Here is a 25,396-nt window from a genome sequence, read left to right on the forward strand (position 1 = left end):
TTTAGCCTTTTTTTTCTTCAAATATTTTGATCATGAATATACTAAATATTTTTTGTATTATGTTAAAATTCTATACTCTTTAATATAGATTAAAAATCGGTTAAATTATATATATGTATTTTATCTCCAAAGATAAAAATCATTGTTTTTATTCTTTATTTTTTTTTAATTTGGTTCTCTGTTTGTTTTTTTTTCTTTAACTTATTTTTATTGTGATTTGGTCAATTAATTTATGTCAAAATTCAAGTTAATTTTAAAGTGAACTAAACAATGAGATAATCAACTTAATATAGTTAAATAAATATGACTCAAAAAGTTAGAAATCTTATGGATTAGGCTCATGTCACATTAGGCTTAGACCTAGTGGCAAATTATTAGTCCTCATCTAAATAAAGATAATTAGGTACCGTAGGTAAGGTTTAGGCAAATTATTAAATAAACAAGTGACAAATTAAAATAAATGAATTTAATAATCTGGTATGAACTAGTTATCGTTTAGCTGGATTTTTTTTGTGTGGAGTGTTGAGGGGGATAACTTTCTCGCCAGTAAAGTTATCCTGTTGAATTGGAGATAACCTCAATTTTCTTTAATGCTTAGCCTAATAGTTAGATTTGTGTTCCCTATGTGTGCTCGAGGTGATTATGCTTTTAATGAATGAAAAATTGCTTCAAATGTACATACTTTCCTCAATTTTTAATCTCACATGAACTCGTATTTTTAGGAATTTCTTATTAGTAAATAGCTAGCACAGATTTATTGTTTTCAGGATTCTTTGAACCTAATACTTATTATAATGTAAATATGTCAATCTGAGTTATATATGTACAATATAATTCGCTTTTGCTGTTTAATGTTTAAAGCCTTAGTACATATAAAAAAAAGTTCAAAAGCTAGCAGGTTATAGGACATTGATTTCGTTGTCCCATCATTACACGTAACCTTTTATTAAGAATTGAAAACTGTGATATTGCTAGTTACGGACTAGTTGTGTATGGTTCTCTATGTGATCATGCTAACCATAAGATTATGAGTATTTTTTTGTCACACGTCCTAATTAATGTCTCCTTTGTTGAATGAGTTATTTTTCTCTATTTGCATTTCTCACATCTTTATGTGTATGATTAAACATGAAAAGTAATAAAAAAAGAAAAACTTGAGTACAAAAAGATTGCTTTTGTTTCTGCAATGGTTCTCCCCGAAGAGTACAAAAAGCAAATTTCTGGATCACATGTCCTTGCACAGTTTTAATGTATATAAAATATGTTTGTAGTGGGTAGATCCACATAACCCATAATTAAAAGATACATAACGGATCCTCTATTTCACTGTTTCGTATAATTTTTATAATTTTTTTTTCAAATTTTCATCACATCAATTATTTTACGATGCTACAAAATCTTCAACATGCTCTCCCTTATCCTTCCATGCATGTAAATTCAAACCCCCTAGTGGCCACTTACCACTTTTCTTCTCCCGTCATAATTAATATTAATGCCATCATAACAATGATAACTTCTCTTCACAGTATTAAAAAAATAAAATAACTGCGTAAATGTAGAATGTTTATGACAAAATTAGTAGATAAGTTAATGAAAAGTTGAAAACGGTAGTTAAAGAGTTAATTATAAGTTGAAATTTAACAAGTTAATCAATCAATTTAAAGTGCATTATAAAATTAGTTGTTAAACTAAAATATAATATTTGGTAATTATATATTTTAAATGATTATAAACTTTGATATTTATATTTATATTTATTTAGTTTTATTTGTCATCTACAAATAAAATAATATAATTTTTAATTTAATTGTCATTTGTAAATATTTTTTATAAATGACAATTATAAAAAATTATATTTAAAATTATAAAAAAACTAAGTTATTGAAAATATTAAAGATAAAGATAAAAAATATAATAAAAATAAAACATTAATTAAAATAATATTTAAAAAATATTATTAATTATCTATTTAAATTATTTATCAGACTATATTATTTTTATTAAATAAATTTTTTAACTAAAATCTAGCATGTAGATTAACTGGGCGTCTTCCGCAAATGATATCTATGGTCTTAGATTGAAAATTTATTAACAAATAAAAATAAACTTTCAAATTATTACATCGTTACTAAACATACCCTTAATTGACTTAATTTGGTTTTATTAATATGCTAAACGCGAGAGCTGATGGCATGAGCAAATTCCCATTCTGTTTTTGTCTTCTTGACACGAGATTATGAGTTTTATTTAAGTTTTCAAATAAAACAATAAACATTTCCAAATTTCAAAATTATAGAAAAATTGAGTCTTACAACAATAATGCTTTTTTTATACATAAAAACTTTGGAATAAATGCATAACTTGATGTTTGAAAGTGATGTTTTATTTACTTTAATCATAATTTTTTAATTTGTACAGGTTATTTGACAACTATTAAATTATTTATATTTTAGTCTTTTACAAGCTTATTTAAGTACATATTAGTTCAATTTAGCTTGCAATTTGGTCTATTTTACTTATATTTTATCTAAAAATAAAAAATTACCATGTTAAAAAATTAAATAATACAAAAAAATTTTTTTTAAATGAAAAATAAATAAAATATATTTTAAATATAAAGTTTTATATTTATTCAAAAATATTGTTGTTTTTTGTACAATGTTTATTTATTAAAATAACAACCGTTATTTTTTATGTTGGGAAAAAAAGGAAAAGTGACTGCATAAGGGGGCGGGGCAGCTTTAGTAGAAAAACTTAATGCTGAATTTATTGTTTTCATTAATTTCTTTTCCCTCCTTGATTGTATTCAATCCTGGGCACCAAAAAGGTCATATCATATCTATGAGGTATTGATAACTTAAGTACCAATAATAAAGAATAGTACTAATTTTTTACTAAAATTTATGTGGTAAATGTATTAAAAATTATAGTAAAATTATATTAATAATATTTTGTTTCAATAAGAATACTGTTAATATTTATTTATATAAATGATTATTTTACTGCGTATTAAAAGCACATGATACAAAATAAAAATATATTCATTTTTAAGTTATAAAAAGAATCACTATATTTTTTTTATAATAATTAAAACTATTTAATAGCATTTATTTAATATTTGTTAATACGTGTTCTCTAAAAAAAAAAATTAGAAATATAAATATCAGCAAAATGTGAAATTGTGAAACCATCTCTTTCTCTCCCTAAAAACAAATCATCTAACACAGGAACACTCTCTTTCTCCTCCTTAAAAAATACACCCAAAAACAATGGCGGTTCTGTCTTCATTCACTCAAACATAGAGAGAGAGAGAGAGAGAAAAAAAAAGGGTAAAGCAATAGTAGCAGCACAGTCACAGTCGCCGCCGGAACTGCAACCCATTTTCCACTTATCGAAAAGGAAGGAACCCGAACCGACCCGGTTTCTTTTTTCTAAAGGAGGCGTAAGCACACTGTTTTCTTGTCCCCTCCGCAAAAAAAGAACTAGTACCATCGTTTGTAACCGTAGTCGTTTTCCGTTGCAACGTTTGCTTCAGTTTCTGGCTCTGCAGGGAGTGGTTGTGCTGATTCCCTAGTCCATTTTGGTCTTCTTTTCTGGTTCTTGTTTGCTTCGCTGTTTTTGAGATCCGCTACTCTTTGGGATTCGTTGCTCCTTTTGCTGAGATCTGTTTGGTTTCGAAGTTTCTGAGGTTATCTGGTTTCTGGGTCGTGCTTGGTTTTTCAGTTTGTTGCTAAATTCGGAGGTGAGCAAAAGTAAGATACTGGAGTGGGTTACTTGCTCTTGGGTTTGAAAACGTTGTATCATGAAGTTTTGGGTTGAAGATTGGAACTTGGGGTGGTGGGGTTTTGGAGGATTGGAAGCGAATGAAGGGTAGGGGTAAAACAATTGTCTTTTGTAGTGAAACTGGTTTTGGTTGAGGATTGAAACGGTGGGAATCTTCTGAGCCTCTAAGCATTTCTCGTTGATGGTTGAGGCAATTCAGTATCTGGGGTGTTTGAGTTTTGTTTAGATTCAAATGGGTTTTGGTTGGTTACGGGGATAAAGATAAGAAGAATGATATTCTGGTGTAGGAAGGAGGAGACGAAAAGGATTGTTTTTTGGTTTGGGGTTCACCTTGTGGGAATTTTGTTGATGCTCAATTTGTCTACTTAAGAGCTTATTAAATAATTGATTTTTGGGTTCGGCTTCAAAGTTGGAAATTGCGGAAACTTTACTGAAATGAAACTTTCTTCAGCTGGTTTTAGTCCTCCACCACAGGAAGGTATGTGTACTCTTGTTTGCTTATTCTTCTTCCATTTCATCTCTCTTCTAATTTCCCGTTTCTTTTCTGTGGAACAAACAAGTTCTTTCATCCTCAGTCCCATGGGATTATAATGTTATTCTCATTTTGTATGTGGAAGTTTTACCTCTTGTGGCTACAGTTTCTATTCTTTCTGCTGTAGCTGAGAACTCTGGGAAGTGACTTGGTTTAATTTTCCGAGGAACCTTCTTCTCTTCGGGGCTTTACCATATTTTCTTTAAGATCTTGGTGCTGTCAAGATTATGCCATAATCATTTTGTCCTTTAAGGCATTTAGGAGGCAGTTATGAACTTTCTGTTTCATACTCATGACATTGGGATGGGGTTTTGCAGGAGAAAAACGAGTTCTAGATTCAGAACTCTGGCATGCATGTGCTGGTCCTCTTGTTTCTTTACCAGCTGTTGGAAGCCGCGTGGTCTATTTTCCACAAGGTCACAGTGAACAGGTGAGTTAGATATGATGTTATCTGTGGATTTTCTAGTATGTATAAAATAATACTTTGAATCTTCAGTTCCTGGACATGAAGATGCTATTTGTTTTAGCTACTGTATTTTGACTTAAATTGGTTCTTTGTCTTGTCACTTTGGTCTCTAACGCTGTGGGATGCTGATCTAAGGGTTGGGTTAGTTCAACACTCTTACAGGAGAGCTCGCTTTATTCTTTAACTGTGGTGACCCGTGTGTCTTTTAATGCTTGACTCAATCTTAAGCACAATTCTGCAGTGTACTGTTGCAGTTTAATTAATTAACCTTCAGAAATGGAATATCTCCACCTACCACCTTGCAACCAGCACATGAACTTTTTTTTATTGAATAACATGTCTGTTCTTTTTCTACATAAGCTGCATGCAAGCATAACCTGTATCAACATTTTTCTGCTTAGGTTGCCGTGTCTACCAACAGAGAAGTGGATGGCCATATACCCAACTATCCAAGCTTACCCCCGCAGCTTATTTGTCAACTCCATAACGTGACTATGCATGTAATGCTTTTTATTTTGGTGTCGTTGTTTCAAATTCTTCTATATGCTGATTTCTGCACTCTCTTTGACTCTAATTATTTGTTCATTTGTTTTGGATTCAGGCAGATACTGAGACAGATGAAGTGTATGCACAGATGACCTTGCAACCTCTGAGTCCTGTATGATTCTCTTTCCTAACTGATAATTACTTGTGTGTGTTTTATTTTTATATTCAAATTTCAACTTTTGACCGTGACCATGCTTTTCAGCAAGAGCAAAAGGAGGCATACCTTCCAGCAGAGTTGGGCACTCCGAGTAAACAGCCAACAAACTACTTTTGCAAAATTTTGACAGCCAGTGATACTAGCACTCATGGGGGATTCTCTGTTCCTCGCAGGGCAGCTGAAAAAGTTTTCCCTCCATTGGTAAAATTTTGTTAGTCTTTTGCTTTGAAAATTCAACTTGTTCATTAAATCTCTAAAAATGTTAACTTCATAATTGTGACCTGCAGGACTTTTCACAACAGCCTCCCGCTCAAGAGTTAATTGCAAGAGATTTGCATGGTAATGAATGGAAATTCAGACATATATTCCGGGGTGAGTTATAAAGCTGTGATCTTTTCTGTCATATTAGTTGCAAATGTAGGAATTTTTTAATTAATTAATTAATTTTTACTTTAGTTTATTTATTCCTGGGTGCTGATAAAAGTTAAGTTTCCATCTACAATTTTTTAATTCGTTTTTTCTTTCTCTGCAGGCCAGCCTAAGAGGCATCTACTTACAACAGGATGGAGTGTCTTTGTGAGTGCTAAAAGACTTGTTGCTGGTGATTCAGTGCTGTTTATCTGGTAAGTAATTTTCTGCTCTCACTACCAAGTTTTTCATCATGTATATTGAAATTGGCCTTTGGCAGTTATGTGGTTGATTGACTTCTCTTCCTGAACCAAGCCGCGTGATTTGTTATATCATTTAGCCATTCAGAATTTTAGCACCTGGATGTCATTTATATTTTAAGCCATGGATCTGTAATTGGGTTGCAATTGAAGCATGTTCTTCCTGTTTATTGTTCTGTAGTGTATGTATGGTTCAAGCTTCATGAGAGTTGCTTCTGCCTATTTCTCCTTGCTATATGCTTTTTCATCTAGGCTTTAGTGATAGTATTGAACATAGTTAATATCATTGGTAATTTTTTTATATCTAATCATTGGTCTAATAAATGTGTATTTTCTTCAACAGGAATGAAAAGAATCAATTGCTTCTTGGCATTCGACGTGCTAATCGACCTCAACCTGTGATGCCTTCATCAGTGTTGTCAAGTGATAGCATGCACTTGGGGCTTCTTGCTGCTGCAGCTCACGCAGCTGCAACAAATAGTCGTTTCACCATCTTTTATAACCCACGGTATAACTGTCAGACATTTTTATAGTTTCAAGTTATGATGTATTATGTAAATTGACTTTTTTTTTTTTCCTTTCAATTCAGTGCTAGCCCATCAGAATTTGTCATATCGTTGGCAAAGTATGTTAAAGCAGTGTATCATACTCGAGTTTCAGTTGGTATGCGCTTCAGGATGCTGTTTGAAACAGAGGAATCTAGTGTGCGGCGGTAGGTTTTGAAACTTGTTGAAAATGATGCTGGATATGCTTTCCTCTTTTATGTTTGACATTTTGGTATATTAAGGTCAATATGCAATGATTTTAGAAATCAAACATGGGTAAATTTCGAAGTTGCTGTAAGCCATTGCCTAAATTTGTAGAAGCATTCTTGGCTTGTGTTCAATGATGGTTATGATTTTCTCTTAAGTTCTTCAAATCTCTCCAAATCTCTCATGCTGTTGTGCATGATGGTCCCAAAATATTCTAGGTGCTATAGAAAACATTAATCTGGTCATTGTGCACTTGTGTCATAACTCATAAATATTTGTGAATTTCATGTTGTGCTTGGTTTGTGCTTTTTTTATTTAACAGATAGTCAGTTTATTGTAAGTAACTAAGTATAGCACTACATGTCTAAGATTTGACTCTAAAAGTAAGTTGATATGCGGGTCTTGTTTCCCCCAACGTATGCAATCTAGGTGCATGGCAGCATAAATATGATGATAAAATATCAGCGCTTAAATTCAATACAAAATGAATATACATTTTTAATTTATTTATCTAGACATGTCATAAATCAATTGCCTGAGCACAAGTTTGGTTTTGTTTGTTTTAATTTTGCTGGTCTATAATTTGTTGCAATGAAAATGTAGAGACTTGGATTTGAATATATTCTTATTCTGATCCTGAATAATGCAGTAGCATATCATCGATAAAGTTGAATAAAATTCCTCGTTGACAGTATAAATTTTTACATGTTTGTGCTACTAATATATACATACACCTGCAGATACATGGGCACAATAACTGGCATTAGTGACTTAGATTCTGTTCGGTGGCCAAATTCCCATTGGCGCTCAGTCAAGGTTTGTGTGGAAACATTTTTGATTTTTCATTGATGCTCTATAATTAAATTGAATGTTACATGTATCTTTAGAAGTAAGATCAATAGTATCTTTCTCAGGAAGCAATTCGTCTCATTAAGGACTGAGAAAGGATTTTAATCTGTCTTTGACTTGAGTTGCAGGTTGGCTGGGATGAATCCACGGCAGGAGAGAGGCAACCTCGTGTGTCTTTATGGGAAATTGAGCCATTAACAACATTTCCAATGTATCCATCTCCGTTCCCCTTTAGGCTTAAAAGGCCATGGCCTCCAGGAATGCCTTCATTCCATGGTATACTTCTTGCCACCTTTGAGTTGAATATATTCATGAACTTTCTAGCTACCTGATCTATTTTCAATGTTGAGTTCAGTTATATTTCTAAGCCAATTTCATTTATACATAAATGTAAACTCATTTTCATTGACCCTCTCCAATGAATCATAGCAGGCTTGAAGGATGATGATTTTGGTATAAATTCTCCTCTATTGTGGCTTCGAGACCCAGACCGAGGGCTTCAGTCTCTTCCCTTTCAGGGCGTTGGTGTTAGTCCTTGGATGCAGCCAAGGCATCCCTCCATGGTGAATTTGCAAACCGATATGTACCAAGCTATGGCTGCTGCTGCACTTCAGGATATGAGAACTTTAGATCCTTCGAAGCAGCATGCTACTTCCTTACTTCAATTTCAGCAACCACAGAACTTCCCCAACAGGACTTCTGCTTTAATGCAGACCCAAATGTTGCAGCAGTCTCAACATCAGCAAGCTTTTCCAAATAGTCAAGAAAATCCACATCCATCCCAATCTCAGGCTCAAACTCACACACATTTTCAGCAGCATCTACAGCATCAGCACTCATTCAATAATCAGAATCAGCATCATCTTCTGCAGCAACAACAGCAGCCACAACCACAACAAGTGATAGATCACCAGCAGATTTCAAGTGCTGTCTCTACAATGTCTCAGTTTGTTTCAGCACCTCAATCTCAATCCCCACCCATGCAAGCTATCTCTTCATTGGGCCATCAACAAAGTTTTTCAGATTCAAATGGGAACCCTGCTACTACTGCTATTGTTTCTCCCTTGCATAGTATATTGAGTTCATTTCCCCAGGATGAACCATCTCACCTTCTCAACCTTCCTAGAACTAGCTCTTGGGTTCCTGTTCAACCTTCAGGTGCATGGCCCTCCAAGCGCATTGCCTTGGATCCTCTCCTCTCTTCTGGAGCATCTCAATGTGTTCTGCCTCAAGTGGAGCAGTTGGGGCAGCCACAGAGCACCATATCTCAAAATGCCATTACATTGCCACCCTTTCCTGGAAGGGAGTGTGCAATAGAAGGGAGCAATGATCCACAAAACCATCTTTTGTTTGGTGTTAATATAGAGCCATCGTCGCTTCTTGTGCATAATGGGATGTCTAGCCTTAAGGGAGTCAGCAGTAACAGTGACTCACCAACCATACCTTTTCAATCATCTAATTACCTAAACACCACAGGTACAGATTCTTCATTGAATCCTGGAATGACACCCAATATTGGTGAATTGGGCTTCCTGCCAACTCCTGATAACGGGGGCCAAGGAAACCCACCAACCAAAACCTTTGTTAAGGTGAGCTTTTCCAGTTGGTGTGTTCTCTATCAATTTGAAACTTAAATTTTTTTCTCATTACCACTTTGTTGTGATACACAATAAAAGATGGCTTATTCAAGTCTTGCATTTTTATGTAATGATTTTTTTACAGGTTTATAAGTCAGGGTCCTTCGGGAGATCGTTAGATATCACTAAATTCACCAGCTACCATGAGCTACGCAGCGAGCTTGCTCGTATGTTTGGCCTTGAAGGTGAGTTGGAGGACCCTGTGAGATCAGGCTGGCAGCTTGTATTCGTTGACCAAGAGAATGATGTTCTTCTCCTTGGCGATGGCCCTTGGCCGTAAGTATTCTTTGTTCCTTCTCTCTTTAATGAAATCCAATGTCACTTCAGAAATAACCGAGTTACTTAATCCTTTCTTTACCAGCCATTCTTATACTTATGGTTTTCATGATATTTGGTGTGGCAGGGAATTTGTAAATAGTGTATGGTGTATCAAGATACTTTCCCCACAGGAAGTGCAGCAAATGGGCCACAATGGCCTCGAGCTTCTGAACTCAGTTCCAATTCAGAGGCTCTCTGATGGCATTTGCGATGACTACACCGGCCGTGAGGACCCAAGAAATTTAAGCACTGGGGTAACAACTGTGGGGTCTTTAAACTACTGAATGATGTGACAATCAATACTATGAATTTCTTCTCTCTTGTATTATTAGCGTACTTCTTAACCCTTTGTGAATGGTGGAAGTACTGTCTAGTTGTAGTTTATAGGCTACTTATAAACCTTTTGTTTTTGTTTTGTTTTCCTGTTTTTGCTGCTTAGGACCATTCATAAGCTAAACAGTGTAACTATATGGCATTTTGTCATTGTGCTATCTACAATATATTGATTACTTATTCTGTTAGGAACTCGATGCCTGAAGAGAACTCTCTCTCAGCTATCATTGTTACTAGACAATTGAAGGTGATACATAGGACTTACTGGACCTTTGATGAGTGCTTTGGTAACTGTTTATTTCATGTATGAAGATCAAGATAAGAAAGGACATTGGAGATGATGTTGGACTTATTGATCTTTTTGATAACTAAACATTTTGGGAAAGGTTGATGTGACAGTTGGAACGTGAAGAGGACACCAAAACCATGTGATGTGTCTCTCTAAAAATACAAGGACGGTGAACAAATCACTTCTTGCTTCCATAAATGTGAAAGTGAGGTCTTTGTATTCTTTGTTGGTTTTGGGCATGCACCCTTTCACTTTAGTTGTGATGGCTTTGCTTAATCAATGGCAAAGCCGAAGCTGTACATTTGTCCATTTCGATCTTTGCTAATTCCTTCACGTAAAAAGTATTTGGACTCTCCAAAACACCACAATTCCGTGCCACCACTAAGGTAGAGAAATTGTAGTATTTGTTTCTTAATGATGGTAGATGGTGTGGCATGTTTGAAAGTAGGATCACAATGAAATATTGGGTAATTTCAAAGTAATTTTAAAGTGGGTAGAATAAGTATTTTTTTATCGGATTTAGGTTTGGATATGGGTAAATATTGCAAAATTTAAGGGGTGTAGGATGTATACATAATAGGCAGTGAACAATATGCACAATTGCACATATTTGACGTTACAGTTTAGGGAGTTGTGTGCTAGTTACTAATATTATTATATAATGCTAGATTATAAACTAGTCCCAATCCCTAATAATTTGACAGTAACTTACCGTGTAAAAATTCTAGTGTTGCCATTTTTTACGAATAGGATTGAATTAATAGAAATATACAATTCTTCATGAAGTAAAATAATATCTCTTTTTGCCATCTTATGGTTTATTACTTTTTGACAGGTGAGAATGTTGTATGCATATACAAATGTAAGGCGGATTATTCTATTGTTTCTAAAACAAATTAGGAGAGATTAGGCTAATAATAACTAGACCTCAAAACTCTTTTTAAATCGTAAGATCAAATTTTTAAAGAGGTAAACAAGTTTAAAAGAAGTAAAGTCTAGTAGCTTAGCCTACATTTGTTTGCTAAGCTCATTGTGGCTCAGTCTTAAGCAAATAAACGATGGAGATTATTATAAACACATTCAAAAATACGGTTAAACTTAAGGGATAGGCAGTGAAAAAGTTAAAATCTAAGAGTTTTGTCTTTGCATGAAGAAGTGGGGCAATGGAGGTCTGTGGCAATACAGCAATAGCTATATCTACAGGAATGGGTGGATAAAGTTGGAGTTGAGTGTAGGTTCAATTCTGCAAATTTTCGATGCATGTTGTGGGGTTACCTAATTAGTTATGAGCTTTATTTTAATGGGTATGGAATGATGACAAGGTAAGGCACTATCACCATAACATATAATATCAATTAAAAAAAGGGTAGGGTAGGCAACCCAACAACCCTAGCCCACACCTTTATTGTTGAAGATAACTTACATTCTATCTTAATTTCATTTTCTAATCTCTCTCTCTCTCTTCTATTTTTCTTGCGTACCATGGTATCTGGCATTTTCTCTGTCACCCACAACACGACCCAAAAGGTTGTAGCAAACTGGAACCTCGTTAAACACGTGCATGGACCGTGTCTCTTGTTGTTTCCACTGTAGATATTGACGCCCATCTCCACTATTTTGTCGTAAACAGTAAGCATGTTCCTCCAAAAGCATTTTGCATTATTGCCTAATTTTCCTGTTATTATGAAATATTTAGCATCATGTCTAAGCATCGATCTCCCCCGATTTTTAATGAATTTGAAATTTCGATATTACTACTAAAACTGCTGGTGTTGAACTTGATTTACCAATTAATACACTTCTTAATTGTGATTGGGTAATTAACAACGACACTTGTCAATTTATAGTAGGTTCTTTCATTAAAATTTATGGGTAATTGTTTCTTTAATTATGACATGAAATCAATCTGTACGAGTATTATTCCATCAAAAAGAAATCTCCGTGGGTTCTGAATAGTGATAAACAGGTATATATTGTCCTTGTTCTAATTCAACTTATTTATTTCTATTTTGAAGAGAGCCAATAATCATGTAGCATGAACCATTCACGAATGGAGCTACATGTAAGTCTCTATAAGTATCTATTTATTTAACTATAGAAAATTATTCAAGTAAAAACTAATAAATATAGATCATTAATTAAATCTTACTAGAATTATCAAAATTAAAATGCACATTTTTACATAATTATGTGATTATTAATTAACTTTTATTTTTTATCATTCAGATATAACTGTTATATTGACATTTTATTAATCTGTGCACTGATTAACATTTAGCTTTTATTGTTTAAGACATGGATGGAGTTTTGGTTAAAACAACAGCCCAACTACTCAAAGTTTCCTTCTAATGGTTTAACCTGATTTTCAGCAAAGTGAAAATGAAAGCACCCTATTGGTTGACAACTTGGCATACTAACAAGTTATTAATAAGAAGCGTGAATAGACAAATGAGTGTGTTAATAAGTTTACACATTAATGCAATCAAATAAAATGTGTTAGCAATATCTTTAAATCAGAATAATTTTACAAGTTTAGACATAAATGTTAAGATATTCAGGTCACATCTTGCTTAAGTGGCCTGAAGTAGTTTGGTGCATAAATATGAAAAGGACCCTTAATTGGCACCTATCGAAACATTTAAAATTTAATATATAGAAATACCTACAACCTTTTCGTCTATACTTTTTATTTTCATAATAATTATTATTAGCATAAGTATTCGGGGCAGAAGAGAGTAACGATATTTTGATTTACTATGAATAAATTTGTCTTATGAAAAATACTTCAAGTCCTTTAGATTCTATAAAAAGAAAAACATGAGACTAAGCCCTAAAAACAACGATAAGTATTCGGGGTAAAAGAGAAATTGGGTTGGACACTTGTCTCGCGAAGCACTATGGTAATTGCAATTTGGTTTTATGTATGATGTTTATTGGCAGAATGAATTGAAATTGAACGCTTGATGTTTGTACGATGTATTCATCAGTGTTTGTACACTTTCTGTCTTTGACCCTCAGAAAGCTAATGAATTGAAGCAATCTCTTCCACCCGGTTTGTTATATTATCTTTTTATCTGATTTTCATATTCTATCCTTGAAAAAGAGGCAAGTTGATAAGTGTGTGACAGTGGTTTAATACTTTAATTCCTGATTATATACATGGAAAAGAGTTAAGATGAAACTCACTTGGATAATCTCTACAACTGAAAAGCATTAGTCTTCCGCTATTGACTAAAGAAAATTCTTAGTTCACACTAAAGAAAACAGAAAAATAAAAAGAAAAGGTCATTTAGATCCAATTTTTTTTTGGAACGTTGTTGAATGTTGATAATGGTCCATAGGACTGAACCAAATGCCCCACTATATTCGTAGGGGATTTTGCTCTGGTGCAGATTTCCTGAGTTTTAATGCGGTTCTTAGCTAGTTCAAGGTCCTAACTCCTAACCTAGTGAGAAGCTGATTGTGGTCCCCGAATTCTCTTTTTACTAAGAAGAGGCAAGTTCAAACTTTTGAAATGCATTTGGTGGCGTTTTCACATATACTACTTCAATGAGAATCACTTTTACAGCCTTGTGGAAACTTGCATCATACCAAAACTTAGCCCAAAACCTTTATTTGGCCCATTACTTAGGTTAGTGGCTACTGAAAGGGTCGAGTCAATAAGAAAACAAGTCCATGCTTACTGGTCCAGTCCTCAGGACATCACACACTCCCTGAATCATCATCAAACTTGTGCCCATCTTTTTTAAATCCTTGTCAGTCTCATGAATGTGGTTCAACACCAAGCAAGTCCATCATGGGATTTTAAAGAGCCGAAATTTACCCATGTAACATGTACGACTCCAATCAAATCTTAATGACATCTCAGATTATACAACTTGTTACGCGAGCAGAAATTGACTAGCACTTTATTGTGTTATGAATTATGAAGGGCTACTTTTGCTTATTTATTTAACACTTTAGTTAATAATTTTTTTAATTATGCAAGTTTTAAAGGCTAATGTTGTATTCATATTAAAAGAGAGCGTGGTTTGTACAAACTTGACTGTTCAGGTCATAATAAAGAGGCGTAGCCAACTTTATTGTTTATAGCATGTTCCACGCAGATATGACTCCCGGTTACATTACACAATAAAGCTCCAAAAAGGGTCAAACACATGCTTTTGAAAATTGGAGAAAAAGTGCCAACAAGCTTTTACTAGCCCAAGTCTAACTCGAGCGCAAATACCACTTTTGTAATGAAGTCTATGAATCACTTTATTGGGTGCTATACAAGTTTATATTCTTAACAATGCTTTAGTAACTATAGTAAAACCTCGAGAAAGTGTGAAGAAATGCACGTCTGTAAGCACCAACACTCAAATAGTGATATACTGTTAGGGTTCTCACACAAGCTTGCACTTTGTTAATAAAAATTTGTAAGAAATAGCATCACTCAACCATTAGAATTTTTTTTTTGGAACCAAAAGAAAATAGTTGGATATGCAAAATCATGAGGAAATTTACATTAATAGAGTAAATAAGGCCAGGTACATAAAGCAAACATTTAATTTTTATAAAAAAAGAAAACACATTTTTGTAACTTGTAAACATCATCACTCATCAATCGCTTTAATGAAGGAACTTGCACTCAGATACTTGAAAATTGCAAGGTTTCAAGTAACGTATAAGATGATGTGCCCATTTTGATGAGGCATATCTTCCACTGTAAAAAGGGTAAGCAATCTTGGGAGGTAATTGCATGTTCTTCTAAGTGCAATGTCTTGAAGTTCAACGGTATTATATCACAGCCAACCACAACAAATGAAATTGGAAGAGGGTAATCGTCCTGTTTGGCGTATGCATTCGGCTTGAGCAGCAGTTCTTTCTGCTTCTCGATTCTTTCTAGCTTCAGCTGCTGCACGTTTTTCTTCTGATCTTTGCCTGGCCATAGCAATCTTTTTCACCATTTTTGCATGTGTCTGGGCTCTCATTTGCTCAACTTTAGCCTAAAATGTATGTATTTTCAATTAATGGCAAAGTGGTGGAAAGAGTTCAACTTATGTATTAAGGATATATTGCAGTTAAATATTGGCCAGAGAACCATATGGATTTGCTCTTATGTAGTTTATGATATTATTATTTGATCAAATCTTACATAATGAAAGAGACATTGTTATTATTTCAGATAGACAGACAGTTTCCAAGTTATATCTTTATGTAATCTATTCAAGTAGATATATCAATAATAATGATAAAAACATTTATTATGCCAATCACTAAATGCTTTTAATCTCTTTAAATCACATTTAGATTAAGGTATTAAGCATGCAATAGCTTTGTTTCCATGTAAAAGAATAACTACCTCAATTTTTCTCATTTCGGCTTCTAATTTTGCCTTTTGCTGACTTTCCCATGCTTGAATTTTGATTTCCTCACGCTTAAATCTGCAAATTTTAAAATATTATAATTGCGTTAGAAAAGATGAACACATTACATGGTTCTATAATTAATTTAAAAATTCACGATTTACATTATTCTACAGAGAATGAGTAAAATTAAAACCTTGCAGTATGTTTAGATTTCTCGGCTTCCTCCCAAAGTGCAGCACGTTTTTCAAATTCAATCTTCTCCTGTTCTCGCGTGTTTGTGTCCCGAGGAGAAGATTTTTTCTTTTCCTGTTCCTCTTTGTTTGCCCACGCAGCAATATTCATCTTACCAAGCTGTACACCAAGGGCTGCAATCTCTCTCCTAGTTTTGAGCTTCATTTCTTCTTCAGACAAATGTTTTTTGCTGTTGTCAACTGGAAACTCTGAATCATCATCAGTTGTGTTGTCCAAAGGTGTTGGAGCAGGTGCACCTCTCCTAGGAGTCGAAGGCATTGAGGAAGTTGGACTACGTAGTGGAGTTGCAGACCCAACAGGAGTAGCAGTCCGCGAAGGTTCTTGACTTGGCACAGGGGTCATTTCAGTTCCCATATCTCTCATAGCAACAGATCTGATCCCAGGAATCACTGTATGATAAGAACAAGTTAATCAGACAATCTACACTCTGAAGACGTCCCCTATGAAAAGATGTACACATGCACCCGGATATCCAAATGACACCTTTTAGTATTCACTCAGACCATTCATCTGCTAATTGCATAAACATTTTGTCTATGGATATTAAGATTAAGAATCTTGGTCTAGAGCATAGCACACACATGCATATTCAAGTACTCCGATAAACATGCTAGTATAATAAATTTAGGCCAGCCCATAATGTGCCCATATTTGCTTATTCTGAAGATTAAACACTTCCAATATTTGTGGCATATGGCATAGACAAATTCAATCTACTGTAAATACATAAACAGCAAATAGTTACAGAAATGCTTCCTTTATTTTCATTTTTCCTAAAAGATGACATATATATATATATATATATTTCATTATTGTAGTGATAGAAAGAGGTCTTCAAATACCTGTCTGATCATCTGTACTTCTTGAGGAAGGTAAACCCAATTCATTTACTTCCTTTAAATCTTTGCTTTGGGGAAAAGACCCTACCACTGGATTTCTTCCATGTGCTTGACCAGATACTGAATGAGTATCAGAGGGAACAAAAGAGAATTTCTCAAATCCCATATGTGATGTTGGTTGACAGAAATCAACTCGCTTTGTTTCTGTCACCTTGCCTGTTGTAAGCTTATGATCGTAATTACCAGACTCGGGAACGACCCTCACCATACTTGTTTGCAAGCGATTTGCAGGGTTATTATGTACTGTATTCTTTTTGGAGTGACTGGCTTGAATATATTGTCTATTCATTATCCATTTCTCAGCATCATTCCACTTAGAAGACATAGGTCTCAATAGGGATCTAGTCGCGGGGTTGTTCACTGGTCTCTCTCCTTTGTCAAACTCAAAACTAGATGAGCTAGCATTGCTGTCATAATCAAGATTTTCATCTTCTGTTGTCCTCACCGGGTGAATTGTGCTCGAACTTCCAGTGTCAACCTTCTGAAAATGCTGCATCTTTACTCGTGCCATGTCGCCATTTTCCTTGGGCATTGTATCTTTTGGCTCATAAGAAGTTGGATCACTCTGTTTCCTGTCCGGGGCGGCATCACTGGATGGCTTTAATGATAGAATTTCTAAGCTTGGAGATGTAACTAGAAGGCATAGGTTTCTAAATTAGTTGCAAAGAGGCAAAAACCAAAATACAAAATTCATATATATGGCATCACTACATCATTACTTACATTATTCCATAGAAAAACATACCCAAAAAAGACGTTATAAATGATAACTAACACATAGTAAAAATGTACATGCAAAAATAAATAAATTGCAATTGCAGACCTTCATCATCAAGATTGTCATTTTTTGAAGCAAGTAAGCTATTCAGAAATTCAGCATCCTCAAGCCTTGAAGGGGAGGTTCTGGATGAGTTACTGTTGGATCCATCCTTCTTCCTATGATGGTGAGGCCCTAATAACTTCATCCTCAGTTTACTGGGAGAAATTATTCCAGTCTGCAGATGTGAAAAATAGAACAAATGCCATACTTATTCTCAACAAAAGCCTAGAAGAACAGAATTAGCTAATTTCAAACAGAACCCAACTTGCAAAACACTACATAAACAATGAATGATACCCACTACATGACCACTCTCTTTCCACCAAAAGCCCCACCCCACCACACCATTTTAACCCACACCTTTTTTCTTTCCTGGGAAGAAAAACAAGGGTAATTGAATCCTGCTCTCTTTTTTTCTTTTTTCTTTCTTTCCCTTTTTTTCAGCCTTTTCTCTCACTCCCTTCCCCACGCACCCACTAAACAATTATGACAAATCCAAGCTTTCAATCCATTACAAAAGTAGCAAAAAAAAGCAAGAGCATAATTTTTGAAACCGTGTTAAAAATTCAGTTGGAGGGAATCAATGTAACGAAACCCATTAAGCAACAAAACAGATGAAATGACTATTCTTAACTCCTAAAACAGAACCCTGAATGATAAAAAATAAATAAACAAAATTTCAGGCAAGAATGGACCAATTTCCCACCAACCCAGGTTGGAAAACAAAATAAAGATTAAATTTTGATAAACAAAAAGCATAAGCTTAAATAGAACACCCCCCCAAGATGCATAGCTCCCCTTAACCAACCACGAAAAGCAAAACAGGTAGAGTTATAAGAGAGAGAAATGGAGCTAAATGTCAAACCTGAACTTTCTCTATCCTCTCGTACTCCATTAGATCTCTGTCTGAGCTGTGAAAGTTGGAAGCTAGCTCATGCAAGAGTGGATGGCAAAAGAGTTAAAATTTGGAGCTTGGGTTGTAAGTTAGGAGTAGCGAGTTGTGAAGGAATGGCAAGAAAAAGAGATGAGAGAGAGATGAGAGAGAGAGTGAGATTATGAATGTGATGGAGGAAGAACAGGAACAAGAGCAAGAACAACAAAAGATGTTTTTGTTTTCTAAAGAAAGTGTTTTTAAGTTTGGGTTCCCCTGCAGTACGAGAGATGCTGTATCTAACTATGATCTCGCCACGCCATCAGACTGGGCCCACTTTTGCTCAAGCATCTCACTGCTTTTACTTTTACTGTTTTACCCCCTTCCATTCAGGATTTACCTCTTTTCTCTTAACACTTTATCTTAATTAATATTCTTAAAATACATTAAAAATAAAAATATTAAGTCAATGTTAATCACTATTTTAGGGTATTAGTTAAAATAAAAATTTATTTATTAATAAAATTTTGTTTTCAATGTTAATAACTTGTTAAACTACTGTTTATTATAAAAGTATAAAATTAATTTTCACATTGATACACCTTTTAATCAAAATATATAATTAAAAAATTAAACAAAAATTTAATTATAAATAAATTAAAATAAATTTTATTTAGGTTTAAATTAAACAAATACAAAATGTCGCATAAATCAAATTAATTAAAGTGTTAAACATGAATTACGAGCGTGTAAATTGTTTTTCTTTAATGCTTTATATTTTTTATTCTCTCTTTTTTAATAAAATTTACAACAAATTTCTTTTGAAAAAATAACAAGGTTAAAGTATATAAAACAACACATAGTTATATTTGTTTATTTTACGCTCGCGGGATAACTCAAAAAAATTACATTGATCAAATCTTATTTAATAGTGTATCCTTTATATTTAAATGAAAAAATTTTAAACCATTCAACATGTGATTTAAGAGATGAAAATAATTAGTTGATTGATATACGGAGGGTAGATAAAAAAATTAATATTTTAAAAGATTTAAAATATAAAAAATGAATTAATAACAGTGATTTTTTTCATTGTTAATTTATATTATTCATATAATTATTGGTGAAATTAAAAATTCAATGCAAAAACTTTTTTATATTAAAAATCATTGTATTAATAGTGAATGAATATTGTTAAATTATATGTTTTTTAAGGGGAAAGGGTAGATAAGTGAATTTAGATCAGTCTTGGAGATGGAAATAGTAGGCATGATCAAAAGTTTGGATTTTGAATTTCCTCTGCATAGAAACTGTTTATGCAAGTAGGTCTTAATCAATCAATCACGAAAAACTACTACAAAAGTAAAAGTAATAAATTATAAAACGATTTTTATTTTTATGAAGGGGTTAGGTTACAATACCTGTTCAAGTGAAAAATGAGATCAAGAAAATGCTAACCCTTTTTATATCGGGGTCATTCCCAACTAATATGATTTTTTCTTTTTCGTAACATCGTATTAACCTATGATAACAGCATTATTAACTGTTACAACTTAATTTTATATTAATTTATAAAAATTACATTAATAATGCATTTAATTTTAATAATATAAAAAAAACTTTTCATCGATAATACACTGAAACTAAACTCTAAATTTATTTCCTGTTGGCAATAACTTATAAGTATTAAATTTTGGTTGAAACTTGAGACATGTTTCGTGTTAGCATCTTAAAACGATATAGGCATCCCAAAGTTCAAATCAAATCAAAATGAACAAAAGACTTTGGTGGCAATTATTCCGATAATCTCGGCTCCAAATAGCTTTCGTAATAGTGAAAAACGATTATTATTGGGAGTAATAACTATTTAACTAAAAAATGTTTATACATGTAAATGTATTATTAAGCATAAAAATAATAATAAAATTGACAGAAAGTGATGAATATATTCCTTGGTGGGTCAAAGATACTTCTGGGAACGAACGCAGGTTAATTAATTTGATGAGAGGAATATGAATTGAATAAAAAAAAAGAGTGTGTCAGAATCAGAAGAGAGAAGGGAAAGGGTTCGGAATTCCATAATGTGACTCGACCTCTCCTTCTTCTATTTCTATTTGACCACTCTCTACACACTTTCATTTTATGGGACCAACCAATTCAAATACCCCCAAATATGCTCCCATGAAATCAATATTCAAATTCATAATAAATACTTCACTTTTCAATTAATAATTATCAATATTCAAAAGATATAAATTATTGATTGCTCAAATCTCGCCAATAATACATGTTTAATCTTATCTGTCATCTAAATCATACTTTAAAAGCTCAAAAGCCAATATGAAAATCATGGATGTTATCTATTTTATGTTTGCTTTTCATTGAGGTACATGGTCCAAGACAATTTCCTTGTATTTAATTTATGTTGCATTTTTATACTATTTGTTCATTTTAGGAGCCCAAGAAACATTCTTTTATTACCGTTTATTACATAAATTCATTGGCAAAAGTAACATGAGAGAATGGTGATCGTAGAGGTCTACTACTTCACATGGTGTGTTCCCATTTCAGGGAATTTGGGTATGAAGTGTATCATCAATGGTGTGTGCACTTTCTTCATTACTATTGTTTTGACCAATTGGTCTTCTTTCTCATTCCATTTGGTATGTGAAGTGGTGATTCGCCCACATGTTTGACCACCTTCTACACGTGCCTACAGATACAACGAATGGCTCCATGTTAAGGTCGTCTTCTATTTTACTCCTTATTTTCTGTTGAAGGGAAGAACGTCTCTTCACTTTTCTTTCAATGAAATATGTTGTTAACGTGTTCAAAAATACTTTTAAATTAAAAATCATAGTCACTTCTTTTATTTTGTACTTCTACCAACAGGGATGAAAAACCTAATAGATTTTTATATAATAACAAGCTAATAAAATCATATGTATTTTTATTTAAACTTTTTATTGGTTGATATGTAGTTTTGTCATGATCCATTCATTTGAACTTTTAGGAAATGAATGTGTTAAAATACAAGAGAAATATTTGATAACATCTTGGTTGCATTTTATAATATTTTTGGATTTTTTATTTGATTTTTATCCTTTAAAGGTTGCACCATTATCTTTTAAGAAATTTATTTGATAACATCTTGATTACATCTTAGAATAATTAAGACACTTACCACTAGGCATGTATCTTATTTTAACTTACTTAAAAAGTAAATAAGAAAAGACTTGATTCATATTCTTTCTAGTTGTAACAAAAACTCGACATCTAATTTTATTTTTGTTTAAGTAAAATTATATTTATTTAAGTGAAATTATATAAAATAAAAAAAAATAATTACTCAAAATTAGTTTAAGCATAATTTTTTTTTGCTTAAAAGAATTTTACAGTTTCGCTTAACTGAATTATTTTTGTTTAAACAAATTTTGTGTCTTCTTTTTTAATCTTCTCTTTTTCTTCTTCTTATGTCTAATACTTACTATTCAAATTCTATATTAAACTTTCTTTAGTCTTTAAATTTAACTTTATTTCTTTTTTCATACTCAACTTCTCTCTTTCTCTCCTAATTCTCTCTTACTTTTACTCTATGTTCAACTCCTCTCATTCTCTTTCCATTCTCACTCTATCCCATACTTATCTCTCATTCTTTCCTCTACAACCAACTCTCCAGCATTCTCTTCCTCCACCACCACTCTTATACTATCCACTCTTCTTATCTTCACCTATCTTCACCCCTTTCTTTTCCCACACTTGACCTCTATCTTATCAAATGCACAAAATTCGTTTAAGTCAAAATAATTCATTTAAATAGATTTGTAAAATTTGTTTAAGTTAATTTTATATTAAAAAAAAATATCATTTTATATATTTTCACTTAAGCAAAATTATTTTTATTTAAAAAAAAAATTGAATGTCAAATTTTCACTACAATTAGAAAAGATCCATATTTAAAATACATAAAAAAATAAAAAAGATAACAACATTTATTCTTATATATATTTGCTTATCTTTTGCTACCGTGAATTTAAATAAGTTTGTTTATTATAAAGTTAAATAAAACTGTTTTAATAAAATTAAATTAATTTATCAAACAGTAATTACAATATGTGATAAAATAAATTATAGTCATAGATTTTTATTGAAATGTATTTTTTATATAAAAAAGTACGAAAATAAATTTTAGTTAAACAACAAATGCACATAATTTGCCCTCAAGCCAATATCATAATATGAGAGATAAAACCATGCACTGGAATTTTGAATTGCTTTACGATGAGAATGACCAATGATAAAAACGAAGCAAAAATTAACGAGAGGTAATGAGTAGAAAAAACATGAGTGGGTCATCATCTGCCTAAAGTCTTGTTTGTATGGTCGCCAATTCCAGCTTGTGGGATAGACGTGCTTCTATCTCTAAGTCAAAACAAAAATACCCTTTTAGGCCTATTACACCATCCTTTAATTTAATCAAAGTTATATCAAAAGAAAAATCCAATTATTCATTTAATTACTTGTAAAATAACGTAATTGATTAAGAGCTTTACTACTAACAAAGAATAAAAGATGTTTTTTGATATATGAAATGGTTTAATTTTAATTTTGTGGCATTAATTAAAAGTACGAAAATCCTTACAAGTAGGTTAGAATGAACCGTACAGTAGAGAGCGAGGGTTGTACTTAGTTTGATGAAAAATGTTGAGTATCTTTCCATATACTGTGTTTCTTATCGTAAAGCAATGCAAACTTGTCAGTACTATCAAATTACAAAGCCAAGTCCTTTTCTCACATTAGATTCACAGCCACATGCTCTGCCCATTTCGTAGCCTTCATTCTGCTTACTCGTTACTTTGCAAAACCTACCTTAACTATTCCTTTTTCTATTTTTTAACTTGAGCTTTTATTTTTTAAATAAATAATATCCTTTTTTTCCTAACAAAATGGCCACCTAACTTGACACATAATTTGTAGTGACAATAATTTCTATAAATTGTTGACATTTAATTGAAAACAATAAATCTAATTCATGAAGAAAAAATTAATATAAAAAACCCACCTGCATAATATGTGTATTTTTTTTTTGTAATTATTAAAGTTTAATACCAAATAATGCAAAAATATATTACAGACTCTTCAATTTATGCTAAAATTACAAAATATTCGTTTTTCACCAAAAGAGAGTCAGAAAAGGAATTTTTTTATAAAATTCAAATTTAAAAATACTCGAAGAACGATTATTTTTGTAGATGCCCTTCAAATACGTATATTCATTGAATTCAATTCAATAAGCTTTATTTGGTACAAAATAATGACCCGAATACTCCAATTTCCACCTTCTTATGTACTTAGAATCGTAGGTTCTAATATGGTATCGGGGCTTTTTCGTAACCTTTTGATACGTAGTACAGATTCTTTTTTGTTAAATTCCCTTTAACTTTTCGTTTATCTTCCAAATAATTAACTTTCTAATAAACAAAGGTTTTGATTGTACTTTATCAATTTTACCCAACGTGTGATATTTTAATACCCTGTCACATTTAGAACCAAAATTTGCAAGAATGAACATTTATAGATGATCTAACATTCCAGAAATGATAAAAAAACAAGAACAAGAAATATTGAGGGGCGATACCTTATGCTAGAGTGGAATGGAATTTGTTGGACACTGGTTAATCTTGTTCCTGTTAATAAATATAATACCCAACAGCAATTGAACAATTAATGCAAACATTTTCAAGAATATAATAATTATATTTTCCTTTTTCTCTTCCCCTGAAAAAAAAAACTAATTTCTTACCTCTCCTTTATCTTCTCTCCACTCTCACTTCTTTAAATCAATTGCACTTAGAGAATATTATTTGTTTTTAAAAATGACTAACAGTTTATGTAGATAGCATAACAAAGAAAAGAAAATGTAATCTTTGCTGATGTAGTGGCATATTGCTGTCAAAATTAATTTCCACAAAAAGAAAGAATTAATGTGGGGACCTTTGTGGGAATAAATTTTACAAGACAGAATGCTAAATTTGATGGGACCCTAATGAGCTTTGACTGGGAAAAAGGAGTTGCAGCTTTCTGATTTTGGGTCCCTTTGATTGCCAATCTTTGAAAAATCAAACAGTTTAGGTGTGGAAAGTTGCTTCCTCATGCTTTAACTAATTCCCCTTTTGTCAAGTAATGAGGATTTTGGCTTGCCTTGGCTTTGAAGTCAATGATGGTTTACAAACTTTTGGAAGCATTTAACGATATGGCAAATCTAAACTCTACACTAGGCAAAGTTTTAAAATCAGAATCATCATCATGATGGCCCCTACTATATTTAATAGAAATAAACTTTACTTCTAAAGAGAATGAAGACCAATGCCACCAATTTAAAAGTGCCTTTGATAGTGTTGCATTTGATTATAATGCTTCAAGGAATTAAACTAGCCATGGGTTAACATGATTGGAAAGATCATTGCCTGTGTGCTTTAAATAATGGCGGTCATAACCTTCAAATGTATACCTAGAATTAGCTTTTAACTAAAGACGAAAATCTTAAGCTCAACATGACAAAGGCTAAAATATTTTCTTTTAATGGTAGCTACGTTGTTTTAACTTTATTATTTATCTAAAAAGAATCTTTTAGAAGTTTGTTTTTCATGATGATGTGGTTCACCGCATTTAATTTACCCTAAAATCCTAATAAAATTGAACGTGGGTGAAGAAAAGCTTCCTTTGCTTCCATGTTCTTTTGGGCCCTTGGTCAAGTGGGCAAGCTGCAATTACTTTCTTTTTTGGGGTCAGAGGCTTCTATTAAATGAATTGAGGGTCACTGACCCAACAGCTGAAAAAGCACAACTTACCATTCTTTTTTTATCTGACAAT

The 25,396-nt window shown here is 32.6% G+C and overlaps 2 protein-coding genes across 6 annotated transcripts; one reads left to right on the plus strand and one right to left on the minus strand.

Annotated features, from left to right (window-relative positions):
- Positions 1 to 3,189: 3,189 nt before the first annotated feature.
- Positions 3,190 to 10,685, plus strand: LOC113853545 (auxin response factor 6-like). 5 transcript variants are annotated; one of them, XM_027483959.1, is made up of 14 exons: positions 3,190 to 4,261; positions 4,633 to 4,745; positions 5,183 to 5,281; positions 5,383 to 5,439; positions 5,530 to 5,685; positions 5,772 to 5,856; positions 6,017 to 6,107; positions 6,496 to 6,660; positions 6,742 to 6,864; positions 7,645 to 7,720; positions 7,882 to 8,029; positions 8,186 to 9,342; positions 9,476 to 9,666; positions 9,794 to 10,308. In XM_027483959.1, exons 1-14 carry the CDS (start codon positions 4,219 to 4,221, stop codon positions 9,990 to 9,992), a joined length of 2,703 nt encoding a protein of 900 aa, XP_027339760.1. In that variant the 5' UTR covers positions 3,190 to 4,218; the 3' UTR covers positions 9,993 to 10,308. The 5 variants fall into 5 exon arrangements, with proteins under 5 accessions (XP_027339760.1, XP_027339759.1, XP_027339763.1 ...); XM_027483958.1 differs by having other exon boundaries at positions 3,282 to 4,261; positions 8,183 to 9,342; positions 9,794 to 10,685; XM_027483962.1 differs by having other exon boundaries at positions 3,282 to 4,261; positions 5,387 to 5,439.
- A 4,104-nt stretch (positions 10,686 to 14,789) lies between these two features.
- LOC113853546 (flocculation protein FLO11) lies at positions 14,790 to 18,768 on the minus strand. Its single transcript, XM_027483963.1, has 6 exons — positions 18,518 to 18,768; positions 17,656 to 17,827; positions 16,776 to 17,465; positions 15,875 to 16,322; positions 15,675 to 15,756; positions 14,790 to 15,318 (listed from the first exon to the last, which is right to left on the minus strand). Exons 1-6 carry the CDS (start codon positions 18,545 to 18,547, stop codon positions 15,115 to 15,117), a joined length of 1,626 nt encoding a protein of 541 aa, XP_027339764.1. The 5' UTR covers positions 18,548 to 18,768; the 3' UTR covers positions 14,790 to 15,114.
- Between the last annotated feature and the right edge of the window lie 6,628 nt (positions 18,769 to 25,396).

Source organism: Abrus precatorius, unplaced genomic scaffold (assembly GCF_003935025.1).
Source record: "Abrus precatorius isolate BTA unplaced genomic scaffold, Abrus_2018 Scaffold11, whole genome shotgun sequence".
NCBI lineage: Eukaryota > Viridiplantae > Streptophyta > Magnoliopsida > Fabales > Fabaceae > Abrus > Abrus precatorius.